Source organism: Opisthorchis viverrini (genome assembly GCF_000715545.1).
Source record: "Opisthorchis viverrini unplaced genomic scaffold opera_v5_267, whole genome shotgun sequence".
Lineage (NCBI taxonomy): Eukaryota > Metazoa > Platyhelminthes > Trematoda > Opisthorchiida > Opisthorchiidae > Opisthorchis > Opisthorchis viverrini.
This window is the reverse complement of record NW_008751924.1, coordinates 362,941-384,236: the sequence shown is the minus strand read 5'-3', so window position 1 is coordinate 384,236 and position 21,296 is coordinate 362,941. Positions and strand designations below refer to the sequence as shown.

Sequence of the window (21,296 nt, the reverse complement as noted above, 5' to 3'; positions counted from 1 at the left end):
ATATATATATATATAAACAGTGGCGATGTTAAGATAGCAATGACGACTGCCGTTTTAAAAGCTCCAAATCCCGAACTCGGCAGCAAAGACAGAGTTCGTGAAAATGTGGAATTCCTGATACAAAGTGAGGGGCTAAATTTGAACTACTGCTGCTTAGCAGACAAAAAGAGACAGAAAAGGGGACTGTCTACCCAGCATGCGTTCGTCCCAGCCCGAAAAGAGTTGCTTAACTTTTGGACAGCCATCAAGCAGTCTGGACAGTTGAAGAAGACTGTGAAAAACGGACCGATGAACAAAGCATATCACATTTAATTTTTACAAATTGTAGAGGGCAGTAGTCTGTCCATAATCGAAACAATGAGCGGAGAAAATACGGTGTTCCCCCTTTGAACAAGAACCAACGTCATGGCGATTGGATAGATTGATGGAGCGTAAACCATCCCAAACTGCGAATTGCAGATGAGTTATTAAGGCAATCTGTTTCTTAAAAAGAAACTGTGTTCCACTCCGAGTGAATTTTGCTTCACCCCACATGCCGAAGAAATGGGGCGAAATAAAGGCTCACTTCCGGTGGCTGCCATTGGGATTTGGCCCACTACTGATTGGGGCTAGTGATTTGTCAGCGCGAAAACGCGCAGCTATCGACACCAGACACGAATCCATTCACGCTGTGGGTCGAAATCAAACCAATGGGTCGCAACACCGTTTAGGCACAACCGTGACGTAGATGATAGCACCCTATGGGTCGAGTTATGGCTCGAACAGCGACATGTACAGAACGGGTTTTATATTATACCGGACGTATGTTTCGCGCTACAGAGAACCCATATCAAAATTCAATGCTTAGATATAAGGTCCCTACGTTCCACTAATGTTAATTGTCACTGGTGAGCAATTCTCACTTTGTGTAATGGCGCTGATTTGTGCTAACAAATCTGAAGCACGTAAAGAGGAAAAAACATTTACATCATTTTCGTTTAAAAAGTCCCCCTCTCATACAATTATTCTGGTGAGTCCACACCAAAGGGAGGGAATCGCTGGACTAGATTTTCGCTCTTATGAGGGCTCATCAGCACCGCATGTCCTCCTTGGCCTTCCTGAGGCTTGAACTCTAGACATCTGACATGCGAGACAACTATGTTACCATCACTCCACCAAAGTACGATAGACACGCTTGAATTATCACATTTGAATAGACAAACGCGCTCACGCTTGAGCGATGTGACCACTTTAACCCCCGTTTGTGTCAATTGATTGACCAGGCCTGGTCAGGTAGCGCCGGAAACGCTTGAAACCTGCTGGTGAACTCTTATAAGAGCGAAATCGTGTCCAATACTCCACTTTTTGGTGCAGGCTCATCAGAATAATTGGGCTAGGACATCAGAGCCGTTCAAATGGGAGCGACGTGAACGTGAGCTCTACAAACCCCGCAACCACCGACAACTAAAACGAACGCACACAGGACCCTTCATTCAAGCGGTTAATATCATGCCGTTAGATATTAGAAGGAAATTAGAAAGATGGTAACAGCGACAAACGGCGCGAACCCGAATGTGGGAAAACAACGAGCATACAAAGAGAAAGTTAGGAGTGCTGATGCGGTCAGAATAAGGCTACGTCTATTCGCAAAATATACCCATTTGCACGCCAATTTGGTTTCAACGAGAGACACAGCTGAATCTGCCGCTAAAAATGTGCTACACAAGAGCCACCTAACAATTCAGTTGGTACAATATTCGAGGTGCCACAGTACAGTTCTTCGAGGGAACTCTATTCTGGTTATCGAAGTCTTCAGCGACCTTATGAATAGTGTTCCTTTATGGTTATATCCACGACTGGAATAGATGGACTGAAGTGGGAGTGGAAGCAGAGGATGTGAGCAAGTTTAGTCCAACCGAAGCATAGCTTCACAGACGGCTGAAAACATGTTCGTGTGACAGCGTTAGCCGTACAGTAGGACCTACTCATAAGAAACATCTAGTCATTCTTGCCGTGCCAAATACATAGTCTCGTGTGACCTCCATTCATTGACTTCTGGCTTGTGATCTACATTTTAGTTCCTGTATCAACTTCCTTCGTTCGGTTTCACAGTAGCAATGTGTGTGTACAGCATTTGACAGGCGAACAGATCAAACACCGGTTCCCCATCGTTTGCTCCCCTGCACGGATAGCTCCCATATACTTGACAGAACGAAGTCACGCGGGCTCACGTAATTTTCCCTCCAACATACTTCAACGCATCAAGCTGGCAGTTGAGCACCTGGGATGCAGCATAATGATTGCAAGACATCTTGCTCCACTCAGTTCTCAAAGATCCTGCCACGAAATTGAGTGGTGTTGATTGAGTGGAACAGCGTGCTTAGTGCAGACAATAGAGTTATAAACTCAAAACATCTGCCTTCTTCGATAATAAGTCACCACATTTTCGGTGACGCTTATTTTCACCGCATGCTTTGTGTTGCAGGCTACCGAAAGGATAATAAACTTTAACAGCTCGAAAGTTTTATCGTCAGCCCACTGAGAGCAAGTCTAGTGGGTTGCAGTTGTTAAACAGAACGAAGGCAACCTTGTCCGCCGATACAGTGAAATGTTTTGCGTTAAGCGTTTCGCAGCCGGTTACTGTTCTACCGGATCACGTTACAACAGATGGGTAGAAGTTGTCGAATTCCAAGTCACGAACAACTTGCATCGGGCTAGAAGTGAACGGAAACAGCTGTCTGAGGCAGGAAAACATCGAGTTAACAAAAACGTGAGGGGCGAATGAGAAAACGGAAGTATCCTCACCATAGCAACAACAGCGTCAGAAATAGAGACGTCTAGTGGGGGTTGAGATGAGAATTCCAAATACATATGTGTAAACGTGATGGAGAGCGAGGATTCCCACTAGCTCAGTCCGTATGATACGTTTGCGCTAAACGGGAGGTTCGAGTGTGTTTTGGTATACTAGGTGTGCTCGGAATTAGTGTTTCGATGAAATACTAGTCGGATTACGGGAAACCCGTGAACCTAATTAGTCGGGAGAACACAACAATCCTACGAGATAATTTTGACAGCACACATGTTTTCCGTTGTGGTCCACCCTCGAGGAATACTGAGCCGTGAGCAGGTGTTTCCTGGCTTTATTCCAATCAGGAAGATCTCACAAGTGAGTAGCTCATGATTAGTGAAAACTAACGCAAGACATAAGTGGTGCCAGAAAGGCTGCATCATCAGGTTTTCTTTCATATTTGCCTACAGTATCCTTAGTTTGAAAAAGTAACAGTTGTCACACCCATTGAAGCTCACAGACCTTCCGAGTGCAGGAATATTCAACCACGGAATGACTACGCTTCTGGTGTTTTGCGGCAATCTTATGACGGACATCCTTCCAACAAGCAGTATTGAGTAAGAAACAGTCTACGACTCGAAGAATCAGCTGGTTATGGATACCACAGTCTCCCTCGTCGATGAGTTAGGGGGGTTCGGTAGATAGCAACGTATTGGAGGCTGAAACAACTGATGCTTAGCTACATTGTTGGGATGGGAACTAAGCAGTATAGGTAATATCTTGGATACATGAGCGCCATTAATGGCGTGAATGGAGCATGTCTGATGACATTTCTAACCATTGATGTGTCCCGTTTTGGGCTCCCAATCTAAAGAGACGGCAGTGACCAATAATGGTAATTACTTTCATACTTGGCTACCAAGTCATTGCCTGGCCTCTCCAAGCTCGTTTCTGCCTTTCACGTGGTTTTGAGAAGAGTCTTTCAATGAAGTCGGTCTACTGGCTTAGGGAGCACGTGACCAAGCCAGCACATAATGTGGAATGTGATCAGTCCATCCATGTTGGGCGATTCAACTTTGCCGAAAGCCATTCGATGTACTTCAGCATTATTGAACCAGCATTCCCACAATAATCGGACAATGCTCTGAAGACATCGATGATCAAACACTAAAAGTCTTTTGACGTCCTCGGTGCGCAGCGGCCAGGTTTCTCACCTGCATAATAATACGGAGCTCACCGCTGCATTGTAAACTCGACGCTTGACGGATAAGCTGATGTCACGGCCACGCCACATGTGATGCACGTTCACGAAATCTGCACTGGCCTTCCCAATCCAGTTGAAAATATCATCTTTCGCGAGACCACCAGGACTGATTCAGCTATCCAGATAGACAAACTTGTCTACTACCTCAATCGGTTCATCCGTAAGCGTGAGGTTAGTGTTGGAGACAAACCAGTCTTGCAGCGGCCCTTTAACCTTTTCGGGTGTGAAGCGCACATCAAACCGTGATGCAGGATCACCTAGATTATTTAGTACTATTTGCAATACGACGGCGTCAGATCCGAGAAGAGCTATGTCGTCTGTGTTCTCAAAATCTGTGAGCGAATGCCATGGGGGCATTTCGATACACAGGCATTAGAGGCTAGTAGTGAGTCTTCCACAGTCCTATCAGCGACGAAATTGAAGAGGAAAGATGAAGCAGGACAGGCTTGCCTGACGCCGCTTGGTGTAGCGAACTCAGACGAGGGCTTCCTATAGACCCTCACTTGTCCACGGGAATTAGCGTACAGCATCTTAAAAAGGGTCTAAAATTTGCGGGACACAGCTTTGCTCCACAGATACTATCAGTGCCTGACGGTTCATGGAGTCATAAAAGACTCATTGTCGGTTGCTGCAAGCAGTCACTGTTTCGGAATCCGTCCGAGGATGACAATGTGAGTGATGCATTCGTTCAGGACGGAACCGAGCATGGTTTTCATGGATCTGCCTCTCTCTGTGTTCAGGCAACATCCGAAGTATAAGACCAGACATGAGATGACATATCATCCGGAAAATTATCGACATTCCAACACTGGTCCCGAGCTGCATTTAGAAGGAAGCTTAATCAAATGAAGTTCTTACCCTGTGACTAAATTCAAACGGGAACATGGTATGAATAGAACTGATGCCAACCGCACGTCTTCTGTAAGAATCCCAGACGGAAACTCAGTTAGATGACACGGAACATTCTTCAGTTTCCGCAGAAATCGCCGCAACAACAAGATCACAAACCGTTTCACGACTCATGGTGTGTTGGATTCAGGATACTTGAGAGTGATCAGAGTGAACATAAATATAAAGATAACTGCAAGGGATATTACCAAGAACTATACAACTAGCAAAATGTGTCGGGAATATGTGTAACTATCTTGAAGAACTGGATTTCATTTTGGCCGGATACAAACATTTACCTTAAAGTGACGTGTTCAGAGATTGAGGAAGCACAGATGAAATGACGTGATTGGGGGCACACAGCATTCGATAAAGGTCTTGGCAGCGGTGTCAAGGTGGTGGTGGTGTCACGTGAACATAATTGCCTAAGAGAAACTAGACGCCATCACGTTGGCACAAACGATGGAAGTACAAAGAAGGCAACAGAATGCCAGAACTTTTTTACTGTTGAGTAACCATGGTTTGATGCGTTGGGCGCGAATAGGAGAGCTGTTTTCCAACCTCAACTAAAAAGACCTGAATCCGGCACAACCAAGGGGGTTTAACCAAAATATAAAGTTAGTTCGAAGGAAGCGAATTCTTTCGAACATTTTGTGTCAGCAGGTTTCACTTAGCGAGTGAGCAAGTCGATTCTGGATGGCTCGAGGGTTTGTATTGGAGATCACGATCATAACTCGTTTTAAACTCATTACAATACGCCTTCGTTTCTTTCCTGCTGGCAGACAGCCTCTTTTTTGCAATACGCTTTTTGGTCTGAAACCCAACTTGGGTGGTCATTGAAAATTTTTAATACAGCCATATAATAGCAGACCCTCGTGAAAAATTATCTCGACTTAAGCTAGGTGAAATGGCAACCGCATTTTCGTAACGGCGTGGACAAGAGACGACGCACTAGATGGCGTTTTTCATGGGAGAACCACCAAGGATACATAGAACATTTTAAACGTCTATAACAAGCAAAAGAGACGTACATCGGGTCGTATTTATGATGTAGGTTATTAACACATTACGGAATTTCGGATGAGGCACTGGAAACGGGCATCCAGTGGATACCGAAACACGGCTGGCTGTTGGATTCACACTTTCAACCAATCAAAGCTCAACTTGATACTAGACTGGCTAGCGGTTCGAATTTCTCACCAATCGCGTGCGGGTCAGGCCTTTTGGCATTTGCATCGCACAACTGTGAGCGGTAAGCAATGGGATCCCGTCTAACATAAAAACGGACAAGTCCAAAGCACTCTCGGTGGATGAAATTGAGTGACTTCTGGTCATTTGGTAACAAATCATACTAGAGAGTAAGCCCAGAAGCTAGGAGAAAATTCTTTTGAGTAACTGGCGCAAAGGGGTGAAAAATGAAGTGTGCGCGGCAAAATTATGGGGCCACCCCCTGATGCCTTCTGGTCGCTGGTACTTACTGGCCTTTCCACTCCGAAACCCTCGAGAATCATCTGTTAAACTTTTAAGTGTGACGCTTCACCAATTCTGCTTCAGGACAGCCACCACACTATTTTTGAGGTAAGGATGGGCTCAAGAGTAAAACTTGGCCAAACAAAAGCCATCATAAGATGGAACAAAATCCAGTCCTGAGTGATATGTGGCCCGAAACACTGTGCTGTTCGATGGACGAAGTATGACCGGTGAGTACTGTGAGATCTGTCAGGCACTACTGGTTAGGAGTGTCAGCTTGGTTTCCGAAATCAGCAAATTGACATCATGGAATAATTAATGAGGATGTGATGTATATAACCAGAGATTGGAATACTTAATCCTGTCACAAGTTGTCATGAACAAACGGGAAAGGAGCAACCTAATGCTTGAGGCCTCACACTATCGAGAGCTGGCTTCAAATGAGGGAGTTTGACTGGCCAACTTGCAGTCTTGAGTTCCATCTGAATGAAATTCCGCAAAGTTCACGAAGACGCAAACATTGGTAACTCCAAAACTGATTCCTCTGCTATCCTGAGGCAAAAGTGGTGAAGCATCACACTGTTGAATGATTGGTGAAGTGATCAACGAAGGTTTTGAGGTGGAAAAGTTAGAAAGTATAACCGAAGCCTCTCCCTCGATGAGGCATTGACAGGGTGCAGTTTAATGCCTCCGTCGCGCCCACTTCTCACTATTGCTTTTTTTACACCACTTGATCAACATAACACTCCAGTAAATTCTGGGCTTGTCATTTGGTAATTGGAAATCAGTCAATTCGATTTGCCACAAATGGACTAACGATGAAAAACATGACACATCCCATAGGTTGTTTCAGGCTATACCTGGGCCAAATATTTCAGACAAAACACAAATTTCACAGTCTGTAGCATAATTTCAAGATGTTTGACTTCCTCCGGCATGACTAAAATTTAATTATGTCAGCGCGTAGATCATGCGTCCGAATCGGTCGCTCCTTTGATGGAAAACCACCCCCATCGATAGACCATTTTGGTACATCCGAACGTATTTTCACCAAGAAGATTAATGTGTTGGTCAGATGTCGCAAAGAAACGTCGAAAAACACCGGACGGATAATGTCAGACGTGAAAACAAGTGGAAGTAAGTTGCCCAGCGCGGATTTGAGCCAGAATGACCGGTGAAACATGACAGAGTTCAAACCCAAAGCTTTGCCCTGCGTCTCACAGGACGGATAGAAGATAGTGAAAACTCAATGATGAGCCTCGACACACAAGAGAAGCATTGAAACTTTCTTATCACTTATCCTAGATCGGGTATCTCTGTCCAAAGAGGACGGAGAGGAAAATTAGACTGCCCGTTAGCTCGGGAGTAAAAGATCATGAGGAAAGCAGAAGTTAACTTACCAGACCGATTAGGACGAGAAACGATGCGAACAAAGCGATGGTAAACAAAGGTCCCACCGTGGAAATCTAAAAATAATGAGGTATAGGAACAACGAATTGCAAATGGTCCCATGTTGTGTTCAGACACCGTACCTTTGAATTAAACAATCTGATGGAAGGCTGATGGATTTCCTTCTCTAAATACTGTCATCTACGACTGAGATGAGGGACATCGGCTATTTTTCAGTCAGTCAGGATGAGGAAGTTGTGTTATGCTCTATGCAAGTATTGACATAGTCCAACACACTACTAGTGCACAGTCAGATTGCTTGATCGTAGAAGACTTGATAATTACAAACCGCAGGATCGGAGTTTAACCGGTTTCTATAGAACAAAAGCGGTTGAGTCCCGGAAAACAGCAATCGGAGTTATTAAAAGTGCTAAGATATACAGAGAGATTGTCACAGTATGAAATGGAACTACCACCTTAGTGAATACGTTAGCACCCTACCGCAAGTGGCGAGGTCAATTAAGTGGCCGCCTAAAAACGGGATCAATACTGTCAAAGAGGATACGCGACCATTTTATGGTGTACATCAATGGGACCATTGTAAGAATCTGCTATTTTAGTCCATCAAGCTAATTCATCTCTCCGTAGGAGACCACCGCAATAATCAGCAAGCATTAGCCATTTCCTCATCGAACAAGATCACCTAGACTCTAAGAATGACCACCATACAGTTGTCCTCCTATGAGAGAACGACATCTTCGAAAAGACCGCTTTTAGGTGGTCCTTGATGAGACCCCTTTGAGATCTCTCTCAGAAAGGATCACTTTTAATCGATCCCTTGAAACAGTTCCTGTGGATGGCGGTAGTGTAGTATAACAACCAAACAACACAAAAGTTCGAGGCCAGTAGGTGCGAATATTCTTCGCTTAGACGGACTAACGAAAATATAGGAACAGGGTTGCTCGCTGCGACCTACGCCCAATGTGGGCGAATCACTGTATTACGAATTGAACGCTGTCCGAATAAATTCGAACCTAAGTGGTCTTCATGACTTTGTCTGGAATGTACGGTCAATCTTAGACTAGTGTGCCATTGTCAGGAACAAATGGTCGCACATGTAGTTTTATTTGACAGTCGACAGTGTATCGGTGGAAACAATGGGTTACAAACGACTACTTTTGCGATGTGCTTTTATCACAATCTTATCCAATCCAAGAGAAGCAAGGAATTCATTTCACTCGGTCCGCACTTAGCCGACAATCTTGAGGAGTGAAACTGAAACTAACATCTAAAAGTTTACCCGTGCTGTTTCGAGTTTCCTACTAGCTACTGTTGTCAAGTCACGGAGAACAAAATAGCGACTTTCATGATATAGTGGTAACCCGGGGACTGGGCAGAGTAATTTCAGAGATGCGAGTGAGTGGACACAAGTTCAACAGTTTCGCGGACAAACTGCAGTGCCCACCTCAACGAACGTCTTGGAATTTAAAATTTGAAGTCGTTCATTCTGAAAACCTATCATTTGCTGATAAATTTTCGGAGCCAATAGGCCCAAAACTGCTAACTTGACATGGTTGTCGGACTAGAGAGCTCTACTGATCAGACAGGTTATGTCAGCTGAAACTCCGTTCGCCGGGGTTCAACCATGCTGAGTATGGCAAAAGGGAATCTGGATACCAGATAAACAAGCACATCAAATAAAGAACAATCGCCGCTTACCTCCTGACAAAGATGGGTGAATACACTGGGTGAATTGATAGATTCGCTGTAAAGGCTGGTGTCGATTGGTCGTCGATAGAGTCCTGAAGGAAGCAAGGTGATGGGGAAGCCATTAGATAATGTTTACTGAGAAAAATTTTTCGACCTGATATTATCCAAAATGAAGCAGTGGGAATTCGCGCGCTATACGAACAGCAAAAACACTGATCACAAGGAATATTTGGATAGTCTTGAATAAGAAGTAAGTACTAAAAGCAATGGCAAAAAATATGGGTTCAATCCTTTGGTCAAACAGGAACTTCAAAGTTGCAGTAGTATTTCGAGCAAATGAACCGGATTCAACGAAGAACACTTGCACTACAAATGGTATGCTTCATTAGTAGTCTTTGACCAAGCAGTTCGCAATGGGTTTGGGAGAATGAATACACCGACGAGTTGGGGCATGAAGTGTGGGTTGGAGTTGGCCAGGAATACCATGAACAGTCAACTAAAGAAGCAAGCATATACAGACCAAGTCAACGTGATTATGTAGGAAGCAAGAAGCCAGGAATAGGAAGACTGAGAGTGGGCAAACTGTCAACCGCGTTATTCGTGGTGAGGAAAAATGGAGAGCCACACGGCTGGTCGCCCAGTCACAGTCCTTTAGTAAGAGGCGATGGGCTGTCGGCGACGTATAACAAACGAAAAAGGATGGATGCACAATGCTATCGGGCGTTCCAGTACCGGTCAGCGATGGACTGAAAAGTTTTTCACTTTCAGCCGAAGTCAACTTTTGAATGCAATTGCCTCCACAACACTTGAATGCGTCCGTAAGAAATCTCACGAGTTTCCTTTCTTGCTTGTTCCAAAGTTGACAACAGAACCATTTATGTATGCTGTTAAGGTGCGACAATCAATAACTAAAACTTCTGCTGTCAACCAGTGGTGATTAGCAGTGTCAGTTCCAAGCCAGTACCGAATTCCGCATTAGACTGATATGGCAACAGCGCTACATTCATTACGAGTACCCTTTTTAAAAATGGGCACTATTATTGATTCACCTCAGTTGCCTGGGGCGTCCTTTCTCCCAGATAGACCCTAATGGGCTTGACAATCACTGGCTGATAAATTCATGGCACTCCTTGAAGAGAACAGAACAGGCGAAAGCCCGTCAGTTCCAGGAACACGATGACGCATAAATAGAGAAATACACTCGGACACTTCTGAGGCTTAGGGGGGATCCGCGCTCACAGTCCAGCTTCCTGTTGAAGGCTAGCAGTCCGGATTGGAAGTAGCGGGTGGCCAAATAAATCGCTGTAGGAAGTATTATGCCTCTGTCGCAGGGCCTCCAGCAAATACAGTGTCCTATCCGGCTTTGAGTAACACTGTAAATATCTGTTCCCAGGGTCCAACAGAGGTCCAACAAAGGACAGTCCGGAAGATGTTCCACGAGACGGTTCTGAAAGTTTCGTTTGAATTCTGCATCTATCAACTTTTCAATGGCTAAGAGAGTTGTGCGCGTTTTGCGCAATAAAAGTAGCATCGCATAAGCGCATTGTCGGAGTCCACGCTTTTAAACCAGGAGGAATGAAGGCGATCGACCCTCACCACTAGTAACTGACGGCGATGTGCTCTATTTGGATTCTGGACTGGTTCGTTGGTGGGCACCTAGCTGTCAAGAAACCAGGAGGAAGGCGATCGACCCTCACCACTAGTAACTGACGGCGATGTGCTCTATTTGGATTCTGGACTGGTTCGTTGGTGGGCACCTAGCTGTCAAGTGATTTTTGCTGTTCAGAAAATCGTTACTGCAGAGGAGCAGTTTTTGATCGGTACATATCTGAAGTAGATAATTTCTGGTGTCCGTGCCTTTTTAGCCAAACCAAGATGACCACCCAGTTGGGTTACAGCAGCTCTTAGACTACCTACATGGGTGTTCATGTCAGCATCAACCACAACGATGTCCGAGCTGCCTACCCGTTGTAAAAGAGTACATAGAGAGCAGTAGAAACTGTATTCGGCAGGTTCAGAGCTATGGTCCATTGGTGGCGTAAGCAGACACAATAAACAGGTTGGGATGGACCTCACTTTCTCAAGATTCTCTCTTAGTAGTTCAGCTGTAGCGCCCTTTCATGCCACCAGAAGAAAGTATTAGGGTTGGGATATTGCCAGCTTGCTAAAGCCCAGACGGGTGAGGCAACTATCAACGGTTATCCAATCAAATAGAGACGCAGTCGGTCGGTCGCTCAATACAATACCCACCGCAACATATCTGCGTCACCAGAGGCGCGCATCCGGAACCTAAAAGAGAGTGGGGGAAGTCAGTCCAATCGCATTGCTTGTGTTCTATATCCCAGTTTCTAACACAGCATATATCAATGCGAAGGGAATGCAGCGTACAAGCAACTTCCATCTGCAATGCTGCTTGCTTTAGTGTGCGAACACTAAAAGCAACTAAGTAAACTAGCTTTTGAGGTTTGAAAAGAGTCTTCGAAGTGTTTAGGGTTGTTACGGAGGTCGGACGTACAGAAGATGCAGCCGAGTGTGCTGCACATAAGCCTGACAACAAGGTAGCGGTGTTTTGCGGGAAACGCAAGTATATTACCAGTTTTACAGTACAAGTCATCACAAATGTTCCAACCACTAAACCTAGAGGGCCAAACGACTTTATTAGCCAAAACTCATACCATTGACCAATCTGGTGTGAGACTCTGTGAGTGTCGTGTGAATACCAACCAGGGTCACGGAGGTACACCACGGAAGGTCCATTCTCTTGGTGACAGGGTGCGGCTACTATGAGTTGCTCGTTCGATTCTGACATCATGCTCATAGCTAAGCAAGTAATTTGGATCCTCCAGATAGAATTTTTATTATCAAAGGACATCCTATTCTTAATGTGCTGTATCAATATCCTATTCTTCTATTCTTAGTTTTATGGAATACCGCCTATCTGCCTGACTGTACTTGACTTTGTACACAGAGAAAAATATTCATCTTTTTCGTGTCTGTTCAAATGCATGGTATCCTGAAAAATTAGGCTAACAGATCTTACATACAAATCGCAACGGATGAACATCTCCGAATACGTGTTAACCGGGCGTCAAACAGATTTTGGAAACGCCGCACAGTTTTCTTCGGAAAATACCCAAAGACTGGGTCGGAAATTTGATTGCCCTTATCCTGATTGGTCGCGATCCATCTGTGGTTTATTTTTGCATCCCCTAGGCATACAACTGTCTTCTACCCATAACCTACATATCTTCCATCAGTTTGTATCAAGACCAGAAGTGATCGACGATAGCCAAATACGATGAAGAATACCGTAGTTGCGTCCCTAGAATATCACTGTTCGAGCTTGTGAAAATCGCGCATGTCGATCGCCATTCGGAATCCACAACAAGTGGGATCGATGAACTGGTCTTCATAACGTTTCGCAAAGTCTCAGAAACCAACATGGCAACTGAGTGAGTTAAAATGTCCTGTACTGAATGGAAGTGGGAAAAATCCAGAAAAAACGAGTAGCCCTAATGAAACTTGAGGATCAATCGTGCCGCGAGAAAAGTGCACCACTGTTCTGTTCACCAAGAACAACATTGATCATTCTGGTTGAAGAACAATGAAACTTGCGTGTGGCTGAATGAGGAAAATCGATACCTGCAATCAAAGTTTCCTATTCCCCAGTGTTTTAGGAAGTGTGAAATTGCAGAAAAATGACTGCGACAAAACTGTCCAAAACAATCGATATATACAAAAAGCAACCATATAAACAGTTTGTTCTGGTCATTTACTATTCCGTCTACGCATGTCTGAATCATGACACAGTGACAACAAGTGCAATAAACAAACAGCAGGGTAGCCAAGAAAAACTTTCGAAATCATTTAAGATCGCAACATACTGAACCAGACAGAACAAATGCCATTGAATCATCGCTCTGTAATGTGTTTGATTGTGTCGGTTTGGTGACAGCACACGAATAGAATACCTTCCCGAGATCAGCCGAACTCGGTGCTCCTCCTTCCACGATAAATCACTCATTCGCCAGGAAACAGATACACACTTGATTGCCAAAGTAAAGAAGGAGTAAACAAAATTTGCTCACTGAGAACGGTGAACTGGGTTAAAACGAAAAGTTAAACAGAGGTGAAATGAACAATTGGGAAATACCTACGGGACAAGTGTACAAGGGAGGGAAGGATGCATGAGTCGAGTAACAGTCGAACTAGGTCGTACGCCAGCGCAGGTTCAAAAAGGGTGCAAATTGCTTTCGAACACAGTAATAAATAATGCTCATTCAGCTTCGCACCCTTTCGGTGCCTAGCTGCCATGCAACCCGAAGGAAGCATGAGGTTGCTCAAGCCTGGACAGGACCGGTCGGGATGCGGGAATCGGGTTCGAAACACAGAACTTACGGTCAGTAAGTTCGCGCATCAAACACTGATTTACATACGGAACATTTGAACACAAAGTTTTGTTACTTAATCGGATTCAGATACCCTCTGCGATCGATGACGATCTGGATTGTACCGTTCATAGCTGGGTAAGAGAGCGTTCTTGCTCTGTGAAACGGGCAGTTTTAGCTAGTAGGCGCGGGGGATAGTTATTTGCCATCTATTCAGGGTAGGTGCATTGTATACTGTCTGGCAAGCGATAAACAGCGATAGCATAGCAGTATGCACAAAATCTGGTGGCATTTTGCCTCGTAAATAGGTCTCGATGACAGGGTTGGAACTGAAACCCTAGCACTGACTACAGTACAATGTTTTACTTTCCTAGTGACCAGCTCTGAGATTAAGTCGACCTCCGACGGGAGATTTTCTTGGAAACGCGTTACTCAGCTCCCTATCATGTACGAATCATTCACGATATTCGATCCCAAAAAGACGTCTGAAAATTTATGGATCCTCTTGTATGCGGTTGCGGGAGCACATCCTTATCGCTTTCTCCTCTGATTTAACACTGCTCTTAATGTAGCGGTATGAGAGCATCAAGATGAATATGTTGACTGGTCCAAGTTTGTTGTCCCGTGAAATTCAAGCAGTACGTTCCACAGCACAGTTGAATGCCATACTTGTACGTTCAAGAGAAAATATCAGTAAAAATTTAACTTAGTTCAGTTTTATATAAATTGCTTTTTGAAAGTGACCACAAGCATCAATAAAGTTAATTTGATTTTACCATTCTGGAGAAGGTTGATGGAATAATACGGCAAAAATTCACAGGTCAGTATATTCACTTTGATGGGGACGAGACGGCCCAGTGGTTGGAGCGTGAATTTACTGACCGGAAGATCCGTGGTTCGAACCCAACCTCTGCCCCTCGACCACCCTGCCTAGGCTTAGGCAACCTGGCAGTAACCCAGCCCTCGTGCTTCCTTCGGGTGGCATGGCAGTTAGGCACCGAAAGGGTGATACAGTTGAACGACATTCACTTTGATGGTTCCAAACCGGCGGGGTTTACTCATACGTTTCACTGAGTCGGCGAGTTCCAAACCGTCAAAACATAGGCGGAGTTTACTCATACGTTTCACTGAGTCGGCGATAAGGACATGTGAGGCAGCGTAGGCTAGTTTGATGTGTGTCCGTGGCTGTCTATCGGCCATACATGGCCAATTAGTGGTTGTTCACGACCCCAAGTCTTTCCGTATCAGCCTGAGTGGCAGTAGTCTGCAGTTAGGTTCGCTGTCTTCCGCAATGCTGGAATCATGGGCGCGTTACACAGACAACGTGGCAATACGAAACAAGGTAGCGGATGTCAGAAACCTTGTGAAAACGTTCTGAGCCTTTTACCTCCAGCCTACTCATAGTTGAGTGCACATGAACCTCAAACGAAAAGTGGCCATTTTGACTCAATCAGCAATCGGTCTGAGTCGAGATGGGACCATATCACTTGGATGCGGTCTAGTTTGTTTTTGTTTCTGTCAAACGTTTGCAAAAATATGGCACGCGTTATCTTCGCACATCATGCAGTGAGTTACCTGCAAATCCTGATACTGAAACGACACAAGTTGCCCTGGAAAATTGCGGCAACACCGAGCTATACTAGTCATACGGTCGTGAAAATATGATGTTTTCGGGATGGGGGAGCAATGGGGATCAATGCCAAGCGATTTTTATTAGCTTATTTTTCCTATAGGAAGCACCGGGTAATGAAACTTTCTCATTTAAGAAAGCACAGAGTTGGACGAATGCTTCGAGATGGGAAAAACCTCCGAATGCATGATATTAGTTTAATAAGGGGTTATCGACGTATTTCACCACTAGAGAGCCAATTATAAGACAGAATAGTAGGTACTAAACTGTTCTAAACATGGTGTCGAGATATAGAACATTGTCGAAACTATTCTAGTGTGCAAGATCCCTATGAGTCTACTATTTTCCCGAAACAGATAAGTTTTTCTTCAACGTAAGCATTTCAGCTTTGGAGTGAAGATCGTTTGTGCTTGAGATTAGTTGCAACCTGTATAACAACGAAGATAAGAAACCGGTAAGCATTAACAAAACTGGGAACTCTCCGTTCAATCACCTTCGTCCACAATACTACGATCCATCATCATGTCAGTCCCCTAACCATTATTCTACGTCCGATTCATTGTCCACCGAAATGAACCAAAACAGCCCATTGCTAAACTAGAAAAACCTGATCCACAATACAGTCTTCAATATTTGTATTATCTGTCAGATTCTATCACCGAGATTTGACTTCGATTTCTGTCGATATACATTGTGCCTCCAAGACACCTACCGGACTCTCCTTCGGTCAGGAACCTCAAAGTCCCGACGACTAGCTCAGATGTTTCGCACCTCAATTTTTGGTTACCTGGTGATTCTTGTGATGATGGTGTAGGTGATGCACTTAGTCCCAGGGCTGAAAGCGAATCAATAGACTGGACCAAAGTAAACAGTCACCTATACTCTGTTGGTTTGTCTGGTTCAATTAGGATTAATGCAGTTCGGTGCGGCAAACAGTGTCCATTTTTCGTGTCAGCATACGCTTCGACAGACTAGTTCAGGATCTGGCAATGATGGGTTAACCGAGATCCATAGCAACTGCCTCGCTCAGCAAGAAACGATACAGCCGTCATCGTGGGTGAACGCCTAAACAGAACAGTTCCGTCAACGAGTTTCAGTGGCTCAACAATATCAAGCTGATCTGGATGGAAGGCGAGTAAACACGTACAGTCACGCTGATGACGAATACAAACAAGTGGGACAAGGGCCAAGACTGGAACAATTGAACAATGGTCAAGTGGGAAAATCTAAGCTCTCAGGCTGTAGGACGAGGGCCAAGACTGGAACAATTGAACAATGGACATCGTCAAGACCAGCTGAATAGCCATATCAGCAACTAGCGACTACGATGGTGAACGCGGATCTCTTAAACACCGGACTACTGAGGAACCTGAAGTTTGAAAGAGAATGCTGGCGGAGTGAAAAGGCCCAGGAGGTTGGGGAGAATTCCGATGCAGGCGACAGGTGTCGACGAAAAAGATAGGTCGGTAGTTCATCTACGGAATCGTTTTCTTAAGCGATGCGCTGAACAGAACAATTTAGCATGAGTTATCCTTCTCCGACACGACAAGGAATTCAGCCCGGTTGGTCTGCATCCTGAAGTTTTTGAAGATGGTGAAGAGATAGTGAACAGTCCCACAACCTTGTCACGGAAGGATTAGAACGAGGGTGGGTTGGTGAAATAAAGAACTTCGACTGTGATCCCAGCCACCAAAAACGTCGCAAGAAAATCATGCGGAAATCACCATCGCATCCAAGGTGCTTCCTGGAATTATTTTGCGCAGATCGATCGATTATCGAGAGGGACAGGTTCGTGAGGATCAAGCTGGGTTCCGCCCTGGCCAAGAATGCATCGACGATTTCTTTACCTTGAGACAAGTTATTTAGCAGCGCCACTATTTCAAACGTTCAAAGCTGGCTGTTCTTCTTGATCTGACTGATCTCGATTCTATAGGTCACCGGAAACCACTGGGGAACCTGGCGAACAATTCTGTTTCGTCTGGACTTTTCATCCGTTATGACGGCACTGTAAGCAAACTCCTGTGGACAAATACAGAGTTCATCACATCCAGTGGTGTTATTGATGTGCTGCTTGAAATTCCTCTGCCTGACTCTGAAACTTCGGGGATCGAAATACTTCCGAGACGTTCGCTCACAAACATCGAGTGTACGGACGACCTTACCCACCTTGGTTCAGATCTTTCAAAAAGCATTTCAAATAACTTAAATAATCCTGCCACACTGTTTCGTATGCGATTCACACCAGCAAAGTATAAAGCGCTGCTACAAGAACGGGTGGGATGAAACCCGAATCGCATGCTTGCAGACGAGCTAATCGGCGAGGTAGGTAAATTTATTTACCCGGTGGACTGGCTGAAAACGAGATCACTTCTTGAATGACGGCAACTCTCGCTAAACGCCGACACCTATGGCGTCGACGTGACGTCACTTTGTCTGTCAAAGACAGCTGGCGGAGCGATTCATACAGCCTTGTGCATCAGAATCGCAGCGCAAATTTACGAAAACACTTGGTGTTTGATCATTAGTGTCCTCGAATCACTGACTGGGTCTGATCGGATTAACAATGCTGAGCTGCGTCATGTAGTTTTAGAAACAAGGACTTATGCCGCGACGGAAGAGCTACCCACGCCTCATAGGTCACGCACGTCAGAGTACAGTATACCTCGCACAGCTCTTTTCATGCAGCCCTGTTCTGAGTGGAAGCGATCGAGATGCGGACAGCCTATGGTCGGACACCAAGGTATGAATGTCCCAACCGGTAACCTAAGAGAGATGAAAACTTCCGCCTCCATAAAATAGAGACCCAGGGACCCGTTTTATCAATTGTTAATGGCAGTGGCAGAAATAATTCAACCCTACAGTCAGTGGTGTTCCTAACATCACAGCTATCACCTTCAACGCGTAGCTGCTCAGTTTCCAGTTCTTTCAATTCATTAGACTGATTCAGTACGAGCTTTCTGATTATACTGTTGCCTCCAATGCTTGGCTACACCTCATATGCTCTCCTACTTTACGGTGATTGAAACCGTAGCAGCCGGGAGCAGCCTACCTTTGGTACATGGCTTATAGCAGGTGAGCTGAGCTGAAGTGAGGAAATGTACTCTTAATGACGAAATACAACAGTTGTGTCTATTTTTGATCAGTTTATGGACCCTACTACTCTCGGGTCTGCAGCACGACTGCCCACAGAGCCTTGAAAATAAAGAACACATGGTCGGTAATCTATACCTGCCTCTTCATTATGTCACGAACATTTCAAGTAGAGGTAAAGCCCTGGCTGGCCAATTCAACATTGAGTGTTTTGAAGCAGGACCCATGATTACGCCAGAATACCCCAGTGTGTATAAAATGGTATGTCGGAGAACATGTCATCAAATCGGCCCTTCAATGGACGTGGTAGGAGAAACTGGTTGAGGTGTGGCTTGATTCTAATTAGCGCATCGCAGTTTACGGAGACGCAGAAAAGAAAACGCACAAGCCTTGCACAGGATTTGCCATTACAACGGAGTTCGTTAGTTAAACAGTATCTAACTACACCCCTTTGTCTTAGTATTAGGCCTATTACTCTCAGTTAGAGGTAAACGTAAGATATTCTAGGATGAAGAAGATCATTCTCACAAAATAAGTTTGACCAACCAGGCGATACAGAGCGGAGATATGTTTGCTATCCTCATTCACTTTCTCCGAGACCAGAAAATCGCCTCTGATTACCGCTATCGAGCAAGCCTTGCCAACAGGTGGTCAGTGTACATAACACCCAAAAAGAGCTTACTTTTTCGATCACGCCACACGGACATTCCAGACAGTTAGGGTGGCCCGCGTCAGCTGCAATCATGTTAGACATTTGCCACGTGTCGTTTTCTAAGTTTAATACGTGGATCAATTCGATCACACCTCATTTTCAGAGTCGATTCGTGAAGTTCGTAAACGGTTTCGGTCTTCCGATGTTATCGACAGTAAGAACTCAGTCCACCTAGCACCATGCGACTTTGCACAAACCAACAGGTCCATCTCATAAGTTTGGGTTCACACGGCAAATTCCTGCAGCAACGTCCACGACAGGTTGAGCAAATTTTTGGTAGGGAAAAATCAAGATATCGTCCTCCCCGAAACTAATGACGTCGGTATTTTGGCGTTAGACTAAAGCATGCTATACATATCCGCTTCTAATTAAGGAAGCTCATTCAGGCCAAGTACCAGAATTACTAATTAAAGGAGCTAACAGAGGCACCAATTACAAACCGCTCACGTAGGTAAAAGCGACGATGCATAGATTTAGGGGGCGGGAGACGGAACATCACTCACCGTAATGTGTCAAATTGAACGTGTAGGTGAATAGTGTTTCGTCCTTGTCAGCGCTGATATTTCGCCAATACTCTGTCTCTTCCCGACAAATGGTATGCAACATTGTCCACAATCCGACAGGGACAGCAAAGGCCACAAATAGTAGGAGCCATGTAAATGTGACGAGGTAATTCGTGATAAGAAGCTGTGATGGAAGGAAGAATAAAATGAATAGGAGTTGAGGTGAACCAAACATTTATCAACTGGCTACAGAGAAGAGGCGAATAAGTGCGAACCTCCAGTGGTAGCCCGGGAATTCTGTTTAACCATATTCTCGTCAGCGTTCGCTATCTGCACCTGAATGGGTGTCTGGAGGTAGGGGCACCTCACATCATTAAGTCCCTGTCCCATTCACCTTTATTCTTTCCTTCAAAATAAGGCATTCAAATAAATCATGATTGTACGACAGCGAATCATTAGTGTCATGCTGTCGATGACAATGATGATAATGGCTATGATGATGGCAAATTCTGTGGCGTTCAAACCGGGAATTCAGTGGGACAGACAATCAATTTGAAGGGTTGGCAAACTAGGGTCCATGATGTATGTAAAAGATGGAGAAAATTCATTGCTGCTAGTGACTTAATGAATATGGCACAATGAGTACGCCAATTGAAGTGAACCGTCACTTTATTGATCACAAGCCCCATTCTGACAAGGTTAGACACTGTTTTCATTCATCATGACTCGTAAGTCGTAATACTAATCTGCCAATCGACCAAAACATCGAAGAGATCAACCAAACCGCTGTTCAATCATTTGAAAGACGTGGCGGACTACCGACAAGTCTATCCCACAGAGTGATGGGTGCATGAGCCTACGCATATTGCTACAAAGATCGGAATTAAAACACTTTGTGCATCAAAAAGATGGTGTCAATGCCGGAAGGAGAGGTGTGGTCTGAACATCTACAAGATAAGTGTTTTTACCATTGGTAGTGTTCGAATATACAGATGGTGAATGGACGTTGCACAAAATTACGAATTTCCTAAAACTATCTTGACGATATTAGCCAACTACCATCAAAAGGATGTAGCGTGATGCTGTTGTTCTTGTGAGATATTGGGAAGATAGCATGGAATAGTTGGTGAGAATAAAGTGCTTAAAACTTTGTGGAAGTTCGAGAGTCGCGAAAATCTCACTTTGTGCAACACATGAGTACAAACATCAGAGATCTCGCAAGAGTGTAAATTTAACACACCTTCCTGGCACACAAAGTGCTCACAAAGTGCACGGATGTGAACAGAAGTACTCGCATTCGTCAAGAGTAGACCTTCGCACTGGGTGCAGAACGAATTTTCGAAAATTAGGTTATCATGCTCGCCTGAAAATTGCACATCGACTATCCAGCTGATGAATTAAACTTTAATCTGATTCTTCTTCAGAATTCATAAGCGACCGTTTTAAAGCCAACAACATGTATATCCGATTGTATACGACCGATGA

At 44.6% G+C, this 21,296-nt stretch overlaps 2 protein-coding genes across 2 annotated transcripts in view; one reads left to right on the top strand and one right to left on the bottom strand.

The window, feature by feature from the left end:
- T265_09288 (hypothetical protein) overlaps nt 1–21,296 on the bottom strand; it is a gene marked incomplete at both ends in the record, with an annotated part of 45,838 nt that overhangs the window by 7,173 nt on the left and 17,369 nt on the right. The window contains 3 exons of the mRNA XM_009175316.1: nt 7,790–7,855; nt 9,498–9,580; nt 19,812–19,995. Of these exons, the coding sequence (XP_009173580.1) occupies nt 7,790–7,855; nt 9,498–9,580; nt 19,812–19,995 (333 nt within the window). The remainder of the gene's footprint in view (nt 1–7,789; nt 7,856–9,497; nt 9,581–19,811; nt 19,996–21,296) is intronic.
- T265_09289 (hypothetical protein) lies at nt 40–312 on the top strand (the record flags this gene model as incomplete). Its single annotated transcript, XM_009175317.1, has 1 exon — nt 40–312. The coding sequence occupies one exon, from the start codon at nt 40–42 to the stop codon at nt 310–312; it is 273 nt and encodes a 90-aa protein (XP_009173581.1).